Genomic DNA, 20073 nt, shown 5'->3' with positions numbered 1-20073 from the left:
TTTAAATGCAATGACTTTGCTTAATCAGCTCATCATATATCGTTATCTTGAGATATCATCTCCTGGTGAAGCAGATAATATCTGCTTCATTATTTAATTGAAGGATTGAAGAGTTATTGCCTTTTTTAATTTATTTTTCAGCAATTTGACTTCTTAATATTATTACATAGGTTAATATATTTATTTCTTTTGCAGGAACAGCATAGCAGCCTCAGCAGTTTGTGTTTTCAATCTGAGTGCCATAACTCAGGCCTTTAATGGACCCTTCAAATACCAGGAGAACTCTCGCTCTGCTTGGCTTCCATATCCCAACCCTAACCCTAATTTTCAGGTATGGATATGTGGAATAAGGACAATATTTTATGTGAGCTTTCCTCAAAATACTATATGGTTCATAAATTATAAATCCAGTTTTTCATTATATGGTAGCCTAAGACCTTAAACAAACCCTAAATTTTAAAAAGTGCTAAGGAGAGTCGCTTTTGTCAACATATTTAATTTTAATTTTATCCTTCCACAAAAATATTTTGATTGAAAAATAGATGTACTTTGAAGGGTAGGAGAAAAAAGGCTTAACTTCCATCTTCTGTCAAAATGAAACACTACAAAAACACTACTAAAACCTGTCTGTCAAGGTGACATTAACTCCTGTCTGAAGTATGATCAAACTACTATTCTCTTTTACATTGTATTTTATATTAGAACTTAAATAATGGAACAGTGTCTGGCAGAAAAAAGAAAGTGAGAGGGTGGTGGTAAAGGAGGAGTGGTCAGAATTTTATATATTTTTGTGTGGAAGGTGGTTCACACTCCCTGAAGAGTCAGATTAAAAGAATTTGTGACATGTTCTTCCCCTCATTTGAACTTGTTTGCCTCAGAGGGTGTAATAATCTGAAGCTGTCTGACAGTGTAAAACCAGTTAGTCCAAGGTGGGTTATTTAGAGGAACTCTGCAAAAAGAAAGGAGTATTTCAGTAAGCACATATGCGTTGTTTTCATATTTTTCATAGTCACCACTCCTACCAGGACAATTTTAATGAGCATGCTTCTTGCAAGGGATATGGAAGGAAAAGCAGCATTAATGTTGTGATTAACAACAATAGCTTTTCATCAAGGTATTTAAGTGTAGTCACCTCTGTCCACCTTTCAGCCTCACATAATCTCAATTCCATTTCACAAGTTCACATCTGCTCCTGGAACAGCCCTCCCTAGCTTGTAAGAGTCAGAAGATCTTTGCTAGCATGAAAAAGAATCACCCATTGGGGATTGTAGGTAGTTTTAATTACTTCCTGATCTATGCAAATGAAGGGAAATAAGGCACAGGTTACAGGCTAGAGCCATGTTACCTTTCCTAAGTAGTGTGTTTGTTATCAGCCAAGTGACAAGACTCTAACTACGCCAGAAGCCCGCACAAGCAGGCTCTATTTTTATGCAGCTTTTCACCTGTTGTAGAAATACTTGTATTGTCAGAATAGTGATATGAAGAGGGTCTAAGAGAGGCTAAATTTTTGAAGGAGAACGCCTGAAAAAATGCTTGTATGTAAAAATCCTATCACCTTTCTGACTAGGTAAGCACATCCAATAAAACTTATTAAACTCTCCCTACAAACTTTGCATTAATGTGGTGTTAATTATTGTGAGAGCAGCCCATGCTGAATGGTACTTACAAAGAGAGATGACAGCCTGATGGCTGTGTAAAAACAGTTTAAGTCTCTGCTGTGCTGTTAGTGCACGTCTCCAAGTCCCAATCAAAACAGATGTTGAAATTTATTTCTTAGGTGGCCTGGCTGATTTTAATACAGGTGGTACTTCATCCAATTTACAAGAACAGTGACAACAGTTGTATCGTATCTCACTGAGCCACAAACAGCTTTGAAGGCAGAGCTAGTGTTAAGAGCTGTAATGCGGTCTTTTACTACACAATATTGAAGGCAATTGATGTCAACTGATCTCTAGGTATCTCTAATGTCCAACTTCTTTTGCTGATGTTGCTTTTTATTTCCTTGAATAACTTTCTGCTACATTTCTGGCTCCATAACTGCAGCAGTGATGCGTACTAGAAGCTAGTCTAATACTTAGAGATTTAACCATTTTTTGTGACTTGACTACGTGACTTTAGAATACATACCTCGCAAGGATGAGATATATTCATTGACTGAGTCATTGGTTTCCTTCAGAGAAAGGACTTTTCTTTGGTAGAGTTGTTATGATAAAGGACCAGAAGTTCTGTTTGTGTAGTCCTAGAAGTAGATTTATCCTCTGAGTATTCACTGACTCAGTAGCAGCAGAGAGAAGTCTGTGGTTTGAAGGAAGACTACTGCTATGTAGCTATAGTAGCATCAGATGTTATATTTCCATGGTGGGTTTATATTAATGAATTACTTTCCATTTTAGAATATATTGGAGTCCCAGTTTTGAGGAGCATTGTTTTCTTCAGAGATCATTGCTTTTCTCTTTAGACAGGGCAATGTCTATCATAAGACCAAGGACCATGTGCATTTCAGTGTACTATGGGTATTCAGCTGGAATTTTTCCTGCTTGATAGATCCAGAGAACTTCTTTGGTGTGGTTTATTTTTTTCACTGGTCTGACATACAGAGCAGGTAACTGTTTCCTGCCAGTTGCTAATTTATCATTCTTCATTATCTGATCTCCCATCATGAAATAATTTGTTTGAATTTTTTTTAGCATTTATGGAACAATCACTCAATTTTGGATTGAAAACATGGTAATAATAATAATGAAAAAAAATGGTATGGTTTTGCACACTACTATTTTGCTCATGCTGTAATTCTTGGCATAGTTTATGACATAGTAAAGCAGAACGAAAATGGTGACTTAGTTATGCCTTTCACGTCACCCAAATATTTGATAAATGTTGTGAAGTAGTGCTTTACTTCTCTGATGCATTTATTCCTGAATAAACATGTAAATGTTTATATACTCTTATGCATTAAGAAGCTTTCCCTTTTGTTTCCTCAGTTGAACGCAAATATGTTGAAGTTAATTCCCAGTTATTTTGCTTTGTTTATTTGTGTTTGAAACTTGTCCATGCAGCTAGTGGATGTTTTTCTGTAAGAAAAGAGCACTGTTTTCATAGTTAAAATATAGTCAGTTTTAAAGAAAAAAAAAAGTCTTTGCTGTGGATAATATTTATATAGAGCTTTGCACTGTCCATTTTTGCTACTGAAGATGGAGTCCTAAGAAGCTACTAGAACTGCATGTTGTACTTTCACCTGGGATTCCTGCCAGACCCTGGATGTGGTAGGGTGTGGGGTTTCCTTTGAAAATTTGTTATATCATTAGCACTAAGGTCTATGAAAATTGTAAAGAAAACTAGACAGAAAATAATTTGGTTTTTTGAATGGTAGTTTTTCTCCTTCCTGCCCTATGAACATAGGATACGGCAAAATATTTCCATAATCCACTTGTGCTGGTCAGTCTGGTGCTCTTCCATATTGTTTAGAACTGGGGGGCCTCCATAGTACTGCCTCAGGAAAACTGAGCTCCCTGAGTCCTTGGACAGTCTGGTTAGCATCAAAATGGGACCTGAAAGTTGAATTCCACATTGTCATTATAAGATATGCTCTTGCTTTTATTTTCTTGTGCTGTAAATCAAAGAGTAAATCTATTGTTACTGTTGGCACATATAGTCATGCTACTTTTCTGTCTTTACAGTGTGGCACCATGGACCAAGGTTTGTATGTAAATCTGACTGAGAGAAATCTTCAAGATGCACAAAAATTCTTCTTAATGCATGAGGTTGTTCAACCAGTTATTCCAATTCCTTACTTCATGGAAGACAACAGCCGATTTTCCCATGTGGTTGTGGATGTTGTGCAGGGCAAGGACATGCTTTTCCACATCATGTACCTTGCTACAGGTATGAATCTTCCTTGCTGTGATAACTGCAAAAGTTTATAAGATCTTTGGTGTTTTAATGTTCTGTTAATTACTTATGAAATACATGTATGCCTTGAAAGTCAGCTTTTCCTCTTTGGCACAATCACCTATCTTCTACTTTTTCTGAATAGATCAATTTAGCTATTACAATGTCTTTATGTTGTTTTGTGAACTCAAATTTTGGTGTCTGTTTCCTATTCTCCTTGAAGCTGTGAAGCTTGTAAATCAAATCAAGCGTTGGAAATTCTACAAACAGGACTTCCAAAGTTTCACCATCTTTTGTTCCATTTACTTAGTTAAGGGTTCAAAGTTAAGGGCCCAAGACAAGATTGTTTAGGACTGTCTGATAAAGAAGTAACTTTGTAAATATCAAATACAGCTGCTCTTTCTATTTTGGAATTTTTTTCTCAAATATATTTTTTTAACTTTCCTTTTCATCTCATTTTTAAGATATTCATTATGCAGTTTTATACCCTGCCTCATTATTTGTCCATTTATATGTAAGCTTAGTATGAAAAAAAACCCAGCACTTCACTTTGTATTGCCTTGGTTAGAGCTATTGCCTTCTTGGTTCAAAATTTCAATCTTCTTAAAAATAATGAGGGTGTTGGAGAACTGTACTGCAGAACAAGGATGTCCCCAGCTGAGACTGAAATACTAGATTGTACTAATATGCTTAAAGCCTCATGACATAAAACTTAGGATAGTTCTTAAGTACTTGGGCTTATGCACATTAGTAGGGAATGGTTCATCAAAGCAATGGTTTGTAAATGTTCAGTTTGTCTCGCTGTTTGTCTCCTTGAAAGTTGGGCAGTAACAGAAAAGCTTTTGATATGTTAAAATATGCTTGGATTTTACCAGTTCTAGTCAAAACAACCTGCTGGCTGGTAAATCAGAGCATTTTAAGTGAAATCATGCCAATGCTAAGTGGTGTTTGTATTGTAGAGGCCTCCTGACCAAACCTGAATTACAGATACATGCACTGAGTTGATTTTATATGAAGAGACTATCACTGCATTGTGCATATTTACATTATTTGCAGTCTTGGAAGCACAAAGAGTAATGACTTTTGCCATAATTCTGATTGTCTTTAGGTTTCAGTTTCCCTTGATGTGTAACCATTTACATTTGAGTCAGCAAGTGAGGATCTAAAATTTTATGCTTCATGGTTCATTAATAAATTGTGTTTGGGAGTGATTCTTTTTGTGCTGCTAAAAAAAAGATACTGCTCCTATGCTCCTTGTGATATATGCTTGCCTTTCACTTTCATTCTTCCCTGTATGTCTGGTTTTGATCAGTCATGGAAGCAGGGTACAGCAGCTGGATCTTTATTCTAAACTCTGCACATGCTTTCCTGTAAGTGGACAGTATATGTTTTATAAGTGTGAGAAAGCATATGATAAAACCCCCATTCTATTCTCGCCCTTTTCTTGATGTAGTCAATTCTATTTCACATGTATTTCACTGAATCACAGTGAATATTGTTAACATTCCTTCTACCCCAATGGAGTGTAAGTGTTAAGACTTGTTTTCTAAGAAATATTAATACTCACTTTTGGTAGAATTTGAAATTACCACGTGTTTGTATACAAATACCACAGGTACACTGCAAAAGTGTAGTTTAAAAATCCCAAGATAGATTACACAGCATGATTTATTTATATATTAAGATTTTAGGAGAAAGGTGGGACTTTGCCTTTTCTGGGGTACAGCTCATAATTTTTATTTCATTATATTGTTAATTGTGCAGCATCTTATTTCTCCTGAGCCCTGCCTTTGCTTATGTAGAAACTGTGGAGTAGTTAGCATTGAGTTTTCATCATAAGCTGAATATGGTAAAAGATTACTGAGAAAACTGCCACTACTTCTGTAAGCAACAGAAAGTAAAAGGCAGCAGCCTTAACTTTGAAAATAAATGATCATTTTGGAAACAACCCAAGTTTAAGGCTTTTGAATTTCCCCAGTGTCCAGCTTTACTCCCACATAAAATGTCCTTTACCCCAAGCTCCTAACATTATAGAGCGTGCGTGTGTTTGGGAGAGATGAAAGATTGGGCTGACAGTTACTACCAGTCTGAGAAATGTTGCCATTATATCTTTCCTGGTTTAATTTATTTGCATTATTAAAAGTGGTGATAAATTAAATTTGGAATTAAACTTTTACCACAATGCTCCATCTTTGAAAAAAAGACAAAGGAATAAAAGCTGACAAGCAGAAAAGGCCCTGGGGGTGCTGGTCAACAGCCATGAAATGTGAGCCAGCATGTGCCCAGGTGGCCAAGAAGGGCAAGGGCATCCTGGCCTTTGTCAGCCACAGTGTGGTCAGCAGGAGCAGGCTGTGATCTTCATCCTGTACTCAACCATTGGTGTGGCTGCACCTTGAAACCTGTGCTCAGGCCCTCCACTACAAGAAGGACATTGCAGTGCTGGAGAGTGTCCAGCAAAGGGCAACAGAGCTGGTGAAGGGTCTGGAGCACAAGTCTTGTGAGGAGTGGCTGAGGGAGCTGAGGTTGTGTAGCCTGAAGAAAAGGAGGGTCGGGGGAACATTATCCTCTCTACAGCAGCCTGAAAAGAGGTTGTAGCCAAGTCGGGGTCAGTCTCTTCTCATGAGTAACAAGCAATGTGACCAGAGGAAGCTGCCTCCAGTTTTGCCAGAGGAGATTTAGATTGGATACTAGGAAAAATTTCTTCATTGAAACAGTATTCAGGCATTAGAACAAGCTGCTCAGGGAAGTGGTGGACTCACCATCCCTAGAGGTATTTGAAAGACGTGTAGATGTGAGGCTTAGGGACATAGTTTAGTGGTGGATTCGTCAGTGCTGGGTTAACAATCAGACTTGATGATCTTAAAGGTCTTTTCTAAGCCAAACAGTTCTATAATTCCATGACCTGGGGAGCAGGAGCCTAGTGGGCATTTCGTCCCTGGAAAAGTCAAGAACACTTCCTTGGAGCACACTTCTCTGGGCACATGATGGAGAAAAGGGTGATTTGAAACATTTAGCATGGATTACTCAAGGGTTAAGCTCATCTGAAAATCTGATTACTTTCTGTCCTAAAACATCTGGATTTGTGCATGAGGAGAAAATAGTTAGCGAACTTTTGGCACTGTGTCCCACAATATTCATATATCCAAATTAGGATATAGGGTCTATATGGATGGGCAGCTGGATCTATAAAACCTGCTAGGATGTCAGGCTCAGAGAGTAGTTTTAATGTGATGCGTAGAAGTGATAAGGAGCCAAGTACTGTCCTATTCAACATTTTTTAATCAATGACCTGGAAGAGGACAAGGAGTGCACTCTATCATGTGGGCAGGTGGCGCCGCACGAGGGTACCAGCAGTTACACTGGAGGATGTGCCATCCAAAGGACTTAGGCATGCTGAAGGGGTGGCATCACTGCAAACACAGCCAATAGCATCTTGGGCTGTATTACTTGAAACACAGCGTGATCAAGGGAGGAGGTCATTCCCCAGTTTTGGCCTCTCCCAGTTCAAGAAGGACATGGATAAAATGGAGCAAATTCAGTGGAGAGCTGCCTTCTGTTGGAGGCTGGAGCACCATGCCCTAGGAAGGGAAGTTGAGGGAACTGGCCTTGTTCATCCTTGAGGAGAAAAGGCATTGTGGGGAGCCTGTAGGGAGTTTACATGGAGAATGGTGGCATGCTCTTCACACTGGAGCATGGTGGGAAGACAAGAGACAACAGGCAGAGAATTTCAGACTGGATATAAAGAAAAACTTTCTGATTTCTATGACAGTCAAGCAACAGGTTGTGCAGTCTCCATTCCTGGAGGTTTTTGAGACCAGACAGCAACACAGTCTCTTATACCAGTCTGTCTTTTGAGCAGAAGGTTGGACTTGAGACCTTCTGATCTTCTTTCCAACCTAAATTATCCTGTACTTATAGTATGACAGTATCATGTCAAATTTTTGGGGTAAATTGCATTTTTATTCAATGCTGTAATAATAGATGCCATTGTACTTTCTGCTGCCTCTAGGAAAGTGCATTCAACTCTGATGTAAGTTCTGCCAGTTTGCAATTTGCACTTAGCAGTGTAAAGCAGGATGGGCCCAAACCGTGCTGTGAGAAATATACACCACATAAATTTTGTAGTTATAATTCCTTCCAATGTTCTCCAAAAAATTGTCTTTTAAAATGCACAAAGCTTACTGGAAAAGTAGGCATACAGATTTGATTTAATAAAAATGAATGTTCTGCTGTCTTTGTTGTTCAAAGCAAAATTCCCATTTTTCGAAACAGATAGCCAATAGTTAAGAGAACGTTCTTTCTCTCACCTACCCACCCTGTTGTTAGAATACAAATATTACAGGGGAGAATGACCCTGGGAGCATAAAAGTATAATCTAATTTGATTAAACCTTAAATAGATGTAGTATTACTGATGTAATATTACTTTAGGAGGGACAGGGAGTAAGCAAACAAGTGCATTATTCTGCTGATTCAACAGTCTTCATTTCCTAAACCTTTGCAAAGTCATCATTCTGCTAGGAGAATCTGGTGTGCTAGGGCTTAACAGCTACTGCTTATATTAAAAATATGCTTTGGTACTTTGGAGAAACATCTTAATCTTTCACTGTACTGACTTCTAAGAGAATATGAAGGGATATATCAACTCCTACACATTTTGTACTGCTGGCTTTAGGCAAGAAGAAATCCCTGGAACAATTTTCCATGATTTAAAAAGGAAGATCAAGGAAAGCATGCATGGATGAAGTAAAGCATTCATGATATTCTGAGCTAAAAATCATCTATAACAATTCATGAAAGGTAGAGCAAGCTATAAAAACTAAATATCCTTAAAACTCTCTAAGTTTGAAAGGCTTCTTTCTTCATAAAAAAAAATCCAATCAATATATCATAGTTTGTTTCCCTTCCTTTTGTCCCTTCTCCCCTATCTTCATATTTCTTTCCTCCGTTTTATTTCTTCCCTACACTATAAGTGCCTAGATGTCCCATGGTTAAAAATATTGCTGATAGGTTTTGTTCAAAATAGGATGCTGCAGCAGGAGCAGGTAGCCCTTATTCAGAGGACTTTCACAAAATGTATTTATTTATTCAAATGAATAAGAAAATTACTAGATATAGTGTCTGGTTTGAGGGCATTATGAACATATAATAAACATGGGAGGTCAGAAAATGTAGTACTTGCACTGTCTGGTGAAAAACTTTAAAGGCCATCCTTAAAAACTGCTTGGTGAAAAACCTCCCGTGTTTTGTTCTGTTCTTCAATCCCACTGCTCAGAGAATGTCCCCTCTGTATCCTGAGCAGAAGTGGTATATGCCCAGTGGTAGATCTCAGTTACTGGGGTTTATAGTACAGCATTGATGAAATTGGAGTATGACTGACCTGGAAAGAGAGTATGAAACCTGAAGCAAGATTTATTGTTGGCTACATTGCATGTATCTAAAGAGTGAATTGCTCACTGAAGTGAGTCACAATTTTTATGCCATAAAACCAGGTTTTATCTGAGGCTTAAAGGTCACTGGAGGACATTACAACAGGCTTCCAAGAAGTTCTAAAAATTGCAGGTAGCAATGCCGAGAATAATGACAAAAAGAATTCTGATGAAAGACATACGGCAATTATAATGAAAAAGTAGAGAGGTTTCATGAAGATATTCCAAAAGATATTTTTGGAAAATGCAGATAGAAATTTGATACATTTGCCTTTAGAAGTGTTGAAACAGGTAGTAAATATCCACAAATGTAACATTTTTTTCTCATGAAGCCCTGAAACTAGATGATACAGAAACTAGTCCCCATCTAATAAAGAGGTTTGGAAGTTTGCTTGAAACTCAGTTTGGGAATGCCATCATAACAATTTGTATTTCTTCTCTTTGTCTTGCTAGATGGAAGTAAACTGATGCAAAGTACTCGCTGATATTATTTCTCTGTGATTTTTTTTACAGTTCTATATTGTAAATTTTGATTTGTAATCAGTACACTTCATTTTTATTTTTTTTTTTTTAGGAAACAACCCAAGGTCTTAGCAAGAAAAAAAGTCTTGTGTGTTGTTACTTGAAAGTCTCTGATGAAATATTGTCATTTTCCTGGCAGACTACAGCTTCTGATAAAAGTGTGCAGCTTTCACAGTTCAATACACATGGTGTCAGAATATATGTAGCATCTGTGCAGTTGCCATCCTGAAAGTTATGAGCAAAAATATGTGCTTATACATGTTTCATACATGGTGAAGATAGCAACAAAGTTTAAGTTGGCTGCATTTTTTCCAATTTGGTGCTATTCCTGACTGCATTATCTTAAGTGCATTGAGGTTCTTGGAAGTAATCTGTAGATAATTTCTGTGGAAAGGAGATACAGACTTTTCATCTCAGTTAAGAACCACTTTCTTAGTTTAGAATTGCAATATGAATGCATAAACAATAAGGACCAAAATAGTTGGATTTTGAGTCAGAAGCCAACTGTGAAAGTAATAGGTAGTCTGTTGTATGCATTTATCCTTTCTAGCTCAAAACCAGAAACAGTGGAATAAGAGTTCAGATGGATAATGGGGCATGTACACTGTGGCACAGTGTTGTCATTTTTTAAAAACCATTTCTCTTTTGTTGTTGCAGAAAACACAGTTGTTTTGTTTTTTATGCCTTTGCTTGACAAAGGTATAGTGCACTTTTACAGAGTTGTAAAGCACCCTTGCAGTGGCTTTAAAGCTATTTCCCTGTAAGTTGCTGCCTTCTGGCCTTATACAATGCTATTTTAAGTAGCTTGAAGGAAGGATACTCATCAGTTACTTTGACTGGGGAAGGTGGTTCATGTTGAAAGACACCAGTGCTGACAGCAATGTCAGAGTTTCAAAAAGTCAAAGAGGGAACCAAAAAATTAATAACCTTACTCTCTTCTGCTTTTGCAGTGACACCTGTTTCTGATAAAGGAAGACCTTAGCTGAATTCATACTTTGTTTATATTGTTAATCCTTTCAGGAAAAAATTTGCTGCAAAGTTCAAAAAAAAAAAAAAATGTAAAAGATTGCATGGTTTTGTCTTGAAGAGTCTAATGATCACTCTGGGATTTATCCTTGCTTTTCTAAGAAGGCTTGCTATATATTTCTGCTAGCATATTTATGTTATTTTCCAAGTAGAATATCTCTAAAGGCAAAGAAGGATAATGCAAACCTTTGGTTTTTTTCTATGTAAGTTAAAAAAAGAAATGTTGATTTTTTTCCCTGTCTTATGTATTGTGTCATCCATACTGGGCTAAGTGGTTTTATAATGGTACTAAATGAGAGTGGCTACATCTAAAATCAGTGCTACATAGTTCTAAATTATACTGTGTGGCTCCAGAGGATCAAACTGGGCATTTAAAATGTCCAGCAGTACTAATTTCCCTTGGCTTTATCACTGTGTATAGAGATAAATCATTCTGCCGGATCCAGTTGGTGAGCTTTCTTAATAAATAGATGGCTCTAACTAGAGCTGGTTAAATTATTCATTGACAGCAATTTATATGTGAGAATTGCAGCCCTTTATTTGGTTCACAAATTACCCAGCACTAATTTGTAGTCATTTTTTGTTTTTATAATCAACCCACAAATAGGTCATGATTTTGATTAGTTTGTTGTTGCTATTTACTCATAGATTTTGTTCATATTTTAGTTATCAGGTTCATGAATTGTCTGCTGCAAGTAGATGGTGTTCTGTTTTCTCAAGGGACAAATTTAAGTAGGAGAAGTGCTTTTTTTCTGTTCACAAATTATCATTATGTCTTTATAATTGCCCAGCTCTGTCAGATAAAGACTATAAATAAATGTCCGAAGAACATACGGTGTGTGCACTTCTGTGCTGCCACTGGAAATCAGAATTGCTGCAAGAAGAAGCTACTGGCTGAAGAACAGCTGGCTCTGCTTGCATGGGAGTGAGATTAATGCATGGGCCAGGGAGGGAAACAGATTGTAAAGAGCTGGAGACAAAGTCCCAACCTTCCATTAAAAAAGAACAGCTCCTCTTTGTCATAGTGATGCTGAGCTTTCAAATCCTGTTTGACTACTTTATAAACTTAGAATGGCCAAGTAACCTTTCCTTTTTTTTGGAAATATCACTTCTTCCTGAAGAAGAAACTAGACTTGACAACGTCTATGTTCATTTATTATTGGGTAATTCTAATGCAGAAAATATGAAGCTGTGTGCAAGAGAGGTATCTTACATGGTGCTCAGTGTTGTTCTGCTGTCTCCAAAGCTAAGATCTATTATAATCTTTGGCTACCTTCAAAACTCTCATTTTTCCCCAATAGGTGCATTGCCAGTCAACAGGCTTGGTCTTAATTTTGGAAACAGTGTTGGAATTAACCTTATTTTGGGTTTGAAATTTAATGTTTGTACCAACTGTGTAGCCCTTCTGTGAGTACACAGTACTCAGGAATCTTCCTGAGAGATGTGGGGAAGAAGCTTTGCTTCTGAAGGGATTTGACTTTGTCACGTGTTGCTGAATCTTCTTTAGAATATTCTGCAGGGCCTTTTACTTTAAAAAACTCCTTTCTTTTAAGGTGGACATGCCTAGAAGTGATTCAATAAACCCATGCCAACCAAAGAAGAAAGTGAAATAGTTAGATCACGGAGAGAAAAAAGTTTGAACCTTACGTGAAACTGAACTTCGACCCTAAAAATACCAAAGTTGGATCACAAGTATTTGTCCATGATATATACAAGATTTAGTGTGAGCTGTCAGGAATGCAGTCATTAAACAGGCTATTTTACTGAACTCCTGGTTTCATTCTGCATAATTTTTCCTGGTAAACCTCAATAAATCCAGAGGTTTACAACTAAGCATTTTCAAGCAGTGGCACTAGTGATCATTGGGATTTTTTTCCCCTTGCTCTGGACATGGCAAATCTTAACAAGCCAAAGAATTTTTCAATAATGATATGCCTTACTTACTTTGTTATGTGTCTTGCAAGTCATCCAAATGTGAAGATGCTTGATTATATTATTTTGTGGTATTTGTGTGAAGAATCCTGTTATCTGCAGGTTATATCACAAAAGATGGATTATGTTCCATGCATTTTACTTTCGTCAAGTCACTGTGTAAGAGTCATAATATTTGGAGCAAAGAGTTACTTGTTTACAGATTCATTCTTCTAATTTTTAAGGGTGTTTTATTTTTATTTCTTATCCCATAAGCCTTGGAAATTTGGTTCTATGGCTACACACCTTTAGGAGGAATAGCAATGACTGCAGCCAGAATAGTGGTTACATCACTTGCCTAGGAAATACACAAAGATTTTCAACTAACAAGCTCTGTGAGACTTTCTGGCTATTTCCAGATATCCTGGCTCCTAGACCATTATATAAAGAATATAGTGTAATATGACTCTATGTGTTGTACACCGTCGCTATGTACTGTAGCCATGGCTACTTTAATGTAGTAGGGACAGTAATGAGATGAACAACTTCTGGTGAGAGGTTCTGAGATTCTTTTCTCTAATTTTAACTTAGTTTCTGTTTCTTGTCCATTTAATTTCTTATTTGTTATGATTAGAAAGAAAAATCAGCATCATTCTTTCAATCTCTATTTCTCAGCAAAAGCTATGTTTTACACTGAAATTGCTGCTGAGGTTGTATACAAATGTATGTTCTGGATTTGTCTCATCTAGGAGCTGAGGCACAGGGGCACGTGCTATGCAAACTACAAATGAGTTTGAGTAGAGGACAGTTCCTGAAACTTTCTCTTCAGTCAAGTTGGTGATGCTTCTAGATCTGCACAGTAGTCAGTTGTCTTGCTGACACTTCCAATGAAAATGACCACATATGACTTGGTTAAGAAATCAGGCAAGGTTTGTGTGAGTTATTATCTGAGAAACAGTTTTCTCCACTTGTGCATCTAAATGCTTCTTTGATCTGGGCACTGAGAAATTTATTCAGTAGGAAAGCACTATCATATTCATAGCATGTGTTGGGTCCTACAAGGTATTTATTGTTTTGGTGGTAAAAAGTAAGGCAATAAAAAATAATAGGAGTGGTAAGCACTCCCTGTCCAGTCAGATCCAATCAGAGTTTATATCTCAACTTTGGAAGACTGGCAGGGATCCAGTGCTTCTCTTGAATAGTAATTTTTTCCTTTGAGCACAGTGTGGCATTCTTCACTGCTGCTCTGTGTCAGATATCAAGCCTTAAATCCCAAAAACCACTTCATCTTGTGATTAATATCTATATTTATTACCTACTGTACAACTTTAGTTGGAGGTTATACAACTCTTGAGAGGTACTCATCTCCATTATCTGAGAAACCCAGTCCTAGATATTGATTCAATATTTTAAAAGTTCTCTTCAAAATTTGAATGTTTTCTCTTCATGAGAAGTTTATGGGAAGTTAATATAGACTTTGTTTTGTAGTCAATTTCAGCAACCAGTAACAACCTTATAGTTTTATTTCTTTGTCTTTTTTAGAATCCAGGATATTGAAATTGCATGTCTCTTGACAAATGTAATGTTTCCCACTTAGAACCATAAGAACTCTAATGTCTTCTTTGCCTCAGGCCTTCATGTTTTGTGTGTGTATGTGTCATTTTTAGTGCAGTAAAAGCTAGATTTTGCCAAAACAAAAAAAAAGGGACTGTAATTTCAGTATATTGCCAAATGGGCATTCTCTGGGATAGGTGTTATTCACGTCTAGCTCTTGATATTGGATCTGTTTAGTTATCATCTAACTGTATGTAGTGAGTAAAATTTTGGAAATAAAAGCATGTTGTCAGTCACAGTCCTCTCCGCTAGTTGTATCTGAACTGCTGCCTATCTTGTCCTAGTTTGTCTGGAAGTACAAACTAGGTAACTCACTGTCTACTAAGTACAACCTTAGTACAGCCCTAAACAGCCCTTTCATAATCATTTCTTCTGATGGTGTTGTTTTGAAAGAAGGATTCATGTCCAACAGACCAAAACATTTGAGACTTAGGAAGATTTCTGGTGGGAATCTTGGTACTGATATCTTATGGCACATGCTCACAGGTCAGTGTGCATATTGGCAGCATCTCTTTGATTCAGATGTAGTAATAAATGTACAACACTGATAAATATGTACATTTACATATGGAAGAATGGAAGAATGTTTCTTTTAATGTGCCAAGTTATTTTAGTGTGATGCAGGACAAAAAAAATGTTTTACTGGCCTTCTTTGAGGATGCTGACATAATTTTTCATGATCTCTGCATTTATTTTTATTACCGAGTACTTTTGTAGACAGAACTTGAGTAATTTAAATAAGAATTCAAAATGAGAATATTGTTTGGTAAAATCAAGAAATGTTTGCTCAGTGTTGTTACAAATTATGCCTTGATCTACATACCCTACTTGACATTTCCTGACACCTCCCCAAAGAAAAAAAAGAAAAAGAGTGTGAGGTACTAGAGCCAAGCTTGAAATTCTTGTCCATCATCTCTTTGCCAAGTCCTGACAAACAGCTTTTTTTTCCTCAACTCATTAAAGCCTCATCTGAAGATTTTATTATGTAGTTTTAACCATATCCTCTCTGTTTAAATTGCATTTCTTAAACCACTGGCAATAATTAAAGTATTGTTATTCACATTTTAATATAGCTTCCTGAAGGGGTTAGAAATGGGGATACCCTGTATAAGGACATGATCAAGTAGCTATGCATAGAGAAAACTGGATGCATTTCTCAGGGATTATTCTCTGCAATAAACACATCAGCACAAGAGAGGAGGGCCAGTCTGCTGCTGACATCATCTGGATGGCAGCAACATCTGTGGTGGGTATGTAGAGCTGAGGTCTAATTCCTCATAATGTTCAGAGCTCAAAGCCATTCCTTGCACCTCCTTGTTGAATGGTTGATCCAGGAGAGAAGGGGCTGCTGTGGATGGGGAGGAGCCCTCCCAAATCCACTCACTGGCACTGTTTTAATGTGCATGCAGAGCACACAGTTCCTGTGGCTATGCAGCTATCAAACCAAGTAGGTAGAGAATTCAGCTAGAGAGATTACACCTTGTTCCCTGCTCCAAGGACTATAAAAATATTTTTCCAATGTCTTTTTAATTAAGAAGTAACTTCCCAAAAAATCCCTAAGGACATGGAAAACACCTATTCCTTGCAGGGCATAAAAAATAATCATGATTTTTCTTGGCTGCAACTGAGACTTTTCTGTCTTCAGTCTAACTGTCTCCTAAATACTGAGGGAGAATAAAGTACCTACCTGTCACTGGTTTTGAATTTGTCGTGGAATCAAATCTGTAGCCAAGCAAATAGCATAATAAAAGATGTTTCAGTGGGGAAATGTACCTGTTAAAATATTTGTGATTAGATATTGTTATGGTAAAATGAAAGAGGAAGTGAAGTGTCAAGTTTTAATTTTTTTTTCACTTTAGGTGGTGTTATTGTTCAGAATACTGCTTTTTCATAGTTCCACGCATGAAATCGAGAGAAAAAAAAATTGGCAATTGAATCCAGATTTCACAAGTCCCAAAATTTTTAATTTAAAAAGTGTATTTATTATATATTATGCTTTATTTGTTCTTTAATAAAACACTTATACTTGACAAATAATTAAATGAGATTGCAAATAGATAAAAGATACCCCTTCATAAAGTCTTGAAAATAATCATTTACCTCAGCAAGTAAAATGAATGTATCAGAGAATGAAATATTAATAAATGTTTTCTTATCAATCATAGTCTGTTAAGAAACTGTAGCTGCCATAGCATTTGCTTATAGGCATTCCACAGACATGTTAATTCTAAGTGGAGTGCATGAACTGTTATGGGTAATCAATCTTCAACACAGACAAAATGTTATGAATTTCTATCTCAGCTCTAAGGCTCATCTTTAGCAAGCTGAAAAATCTCTATAAGATTGGAAATAGAAGATAAATAGTAGATAAAGATGGGTCAGTGAGCATGATTCATTAAAAATATATATATTTTGAGATTGTTGAAATTACTTCTTTTGGTCAGACAAGAAAAAACATCTGGTCTAGATCTAGGAAGGGTAAAACTTTGCCGCTAGAGTACATGAGAATCCACCTAGTAATCTGAGGTAGTTTAATTTTCTTTGTGAAAGAAACAGACATAATTGATGTGGTGGCTGAGACACGTAATTCAGCACGTACTTGTTATTTAGTATAGGTTTTGCTTGGTCTTTTCCAGAAGATTGAGGAGTTAGAAGCTCCAGTTTGAGGACTTAGGAGAATTCTTAGAAATTCTTCAACTTTGTAGAAATAGTCTGACAAAACAAAGCATACTGCTTGGTTTAGCTGCCAGTTGCTTTGCATCTTAGTCTTATGTAGATCTGAATTTGTGTTAAGAGCTTGAATTCTCTATTTCAAAGATTTTTGAATGAGTCTGACTGGATTTGGAGTTAAATTCCAATCTGAGGCATGAAATGGCTGCTGAGAAATGGTACACAAAGTGCCCTATTTCCTAAACTTTCTGATTTATCTGAAATCCTACTAGTGGGAATGTTATTTGTACCAATTTATAATGTTTTACTTAATGTAGCAGTGGATATTGTCTGTGCTAAAGGCAGGTATTTAACTCTGCATGGTAGCTACTGGAAGAAAGTTTTGCTAATTCAACTGCAAACTGACTATATCCTTGATGCATTTGAGACACTATAGCACATGACAATTTAATCTACAGGGACAGAAGTATTCTAAAAATTGTTGTATGTTTGCAAACTATTCCTCTGGAAAACAGTTTCCTAAAGAGAGGATTGAGATGGTGATTCTCTGGATTTCCATTGGTAGATACATCCCAAAATTCTTCTGTTTTCAAATGGAGACAATTGTTTTAGAATTTTATTTTACTCTTTTTAAGAGAGGGAATTTGTTCTGCAATCATTACTGGATTATATATCATCATATCTGCATATGTCATTAATTTGCATGTTCTTTCTGTCCTCCCAGACACATTGACTTTGAAGAAAGGTCTTTATTTTTGAATAAGTAGTACCTAGATCAACACTTTTTTATTGGAAAAGGTTCTTAAAGTCAACAGTTCAAATTTCTGTACAGAAAGAATAGTCCATAAATATTCCCTTCATAAAATAAATATATATTAAATTTTGACATACAACCATGAGAAAGTCCTTTAGTTGAAAAGGTACAAATTCAGAGGTAACTCTGAATTTTTCTTGGAATAGCCACTGGGACATTAAGAATCTTGCTAATAATTTTAGAACGTATGCAAATAGTTTTTGGTTAAAATTGCTCCTCTCAGATTTTTAATAATGGACAAATTAGTTAAGTTCTCTCCCCTACATGGAAGTCTGGGGATGTGTAATAGACCATCAGACCTCCTTTGTTGACAAGCATTATCAAAAATGTATCTCATTTTAGTGTTGATTTGAAATAATTTCCAATACTACAAGGAAGAACATCAATATTTACTTGAAATATAACAGGAAAGAGGGAATATGAAGGAGTCAGAGCCAAAGATAAAGAACGTAAATCTAAAATATTATGTGTGCTTGCTTTTTATAGACTAGCGTTCAAAACTGCTGTCCTTGCATTCAAGAATTGAAAAACAAAACTGCACCAGATTGCAGAAATACTCGGGGTCTTACCCCAAAAAGAATTATTTAATATAGAGTTTTTCTGTGTTTTTCTTCTACTGATTCCAAAGCTCTCTTCTGGGAAAGAGTCAAACCTTTCCCATTTCCTAAGTTGAGTACCTTCTTGATGTTTGAAACCATTAATACACTAAGCACTGTGTGGTATAGCTGTTTGTATATAATTTAAAATTAGCTTTTAATAAATATATTAAATTATGCATGTACCTTTTCAACACTTCTCTTTTTTTCCTTTCTAATTACCAAGACACTGGACAACTGAATGTTCCATTTTACAATTGCTTTGTATTGTATATAGTTTGATACAAAGCAGGAAATTTTATTTCATTAGTATTTGCTTTTTCTTAAATTTAAGTCTTAACTTTCCTGCTAATTTTGTTAACTTCTCTATCTAATGATATGCCAGCAGAGCAGCAATGACCATGGACTTTGCTAAAAGCTTTTAAGCTCTAGAATTCAATGCTGTTATATTGCCAAAGATCCTTATATTTTTGTTGTTCTCTAGCAATAGCAGTACTGCACAACCTCTGAATTGCAAAGTCCTTTGATTTTGAGCATGGGGAAAGAATGATTTGGTTTAAATTCTGGAATGATAAAAAACCAACATATCCTGGTTTTGTTCCTGTAACACACCTAGAACAGAGATGTTTTTATGCCTGTATTTTGCTTCACATGGGGGCAAAAACTCCAACACCAAAAATATTCATGATTTTGTACTAAGGTCTCACATGAACAAAGTGCAAGATGTTTCAAGCCCCAGAATGTAGCATATTTTAATTTTTTAAATTGCATCAGTTAATTTAATTTACTGAAATTTAATTAGATGTCAATGAGCAATGATTTATGAGTTTTCCAAGTCACTTACATACTTTTTTTTCCTTCAAGTATCCTGTAGCAGAGTAAGAAAAACTAAGAGACCTGAATAATGGAAAGCTTAAGCTTTTCTGTTTCCTGCAAGTGATGGCACAGAGGGTAACCAACATTTTTTTAGCCATTTTGGGGCAGAACAATTTGCAACATTTCTCAGGGAAATGCAACAACATGATTTTTTTTCTAATTCCAGCTACAGTATTTCATAGGAGGTTTTGTTATATCGTTACATAATTGCTTTTTTGACCTACTAAATGCACTTTATTTCTCTTAATATCCACCCTTGCCTTGTTGTCATCACAATGATAATGACCTGTAATAGTAAGAAAATCACAGTGGTTTTTGTTTAAATGATTCATAAGCTTATCACATTTCATTCTCTGTTAAACCCACAAAACAGAACATTCAGATTTTTAACCTCCATTTTTGTCTCGTACTTTTAGAAAAATCACATCTATATATTACACCATGAAAATATATTAAAAGTAGAAAAAAAGAATAAATTAACTGTCACACTAATCAGATGGTTCAAAGAGGTTTCAGATAGAGAGATAAATGTAAAATAGCTCTGAAAATAAATTAGGAAAAGAAATTAAAATCTGCATCTTGATAAAGCATCACAATTACATATTCATTTTCAGGTTCACTCTTTTCTCTAAATAATTAATGAATATGCATACAAAAATATTTTAAAAATTAAATTAAAGTTGTAAATTAATGTGGGAATTTTAAAATCAAACTATATTATTTTTGTT

At 36.0% G+C, this 20073-nt stretch overlaps 1 protein-coding gene across 1 annotated transcript in view; it reads left to right on the top strand.

Annotated features, from left to right (window-relative positions):
- The window catches only part of SEMA5A (semaphorin 5A), a 319180-nt gene that overhangs the window by 196710 nt on the left and 102397 nt on the right, over nucleotides 1-20073 (top strand). Inside the window, exons 10-11 of the mRNA XM_041475880.1 lie at nucleotides 196-331; nucleotides 3678-3882. Coding sequence (XP_041331814.1) covers nucleotides 196-331; nucleotides 3678-3882 — 341 coding nt within the window. The remainder of the gene's footprint in view (nucleotides 1-195; nucleotides 332-3677; nucleotides 3883-20073) is intronic.

This window comes from Pyrgilauda ruficollis, unplaced genomic scaffold (genome assembly GCF_017590135.1).
Source record: "Pyrgilauda ruficollis isolate IOZ18807 unplaced genomic scaffold, ASM1759013v1 scaffold37, whole genome shotgun sequence".
Classification (NCBI taxonomy): Eukaryota; Metazoa; Chordata; class Aves; order Passeriformes; family Passeridae; genus Pyrgilauda; species Pyrgilauda ruficollis.
The sequence above is the reverse complement of the archived record's forward strand: the minus strand, read 5'-3'. Positions and strand labels throughout refer to the sequence as shown.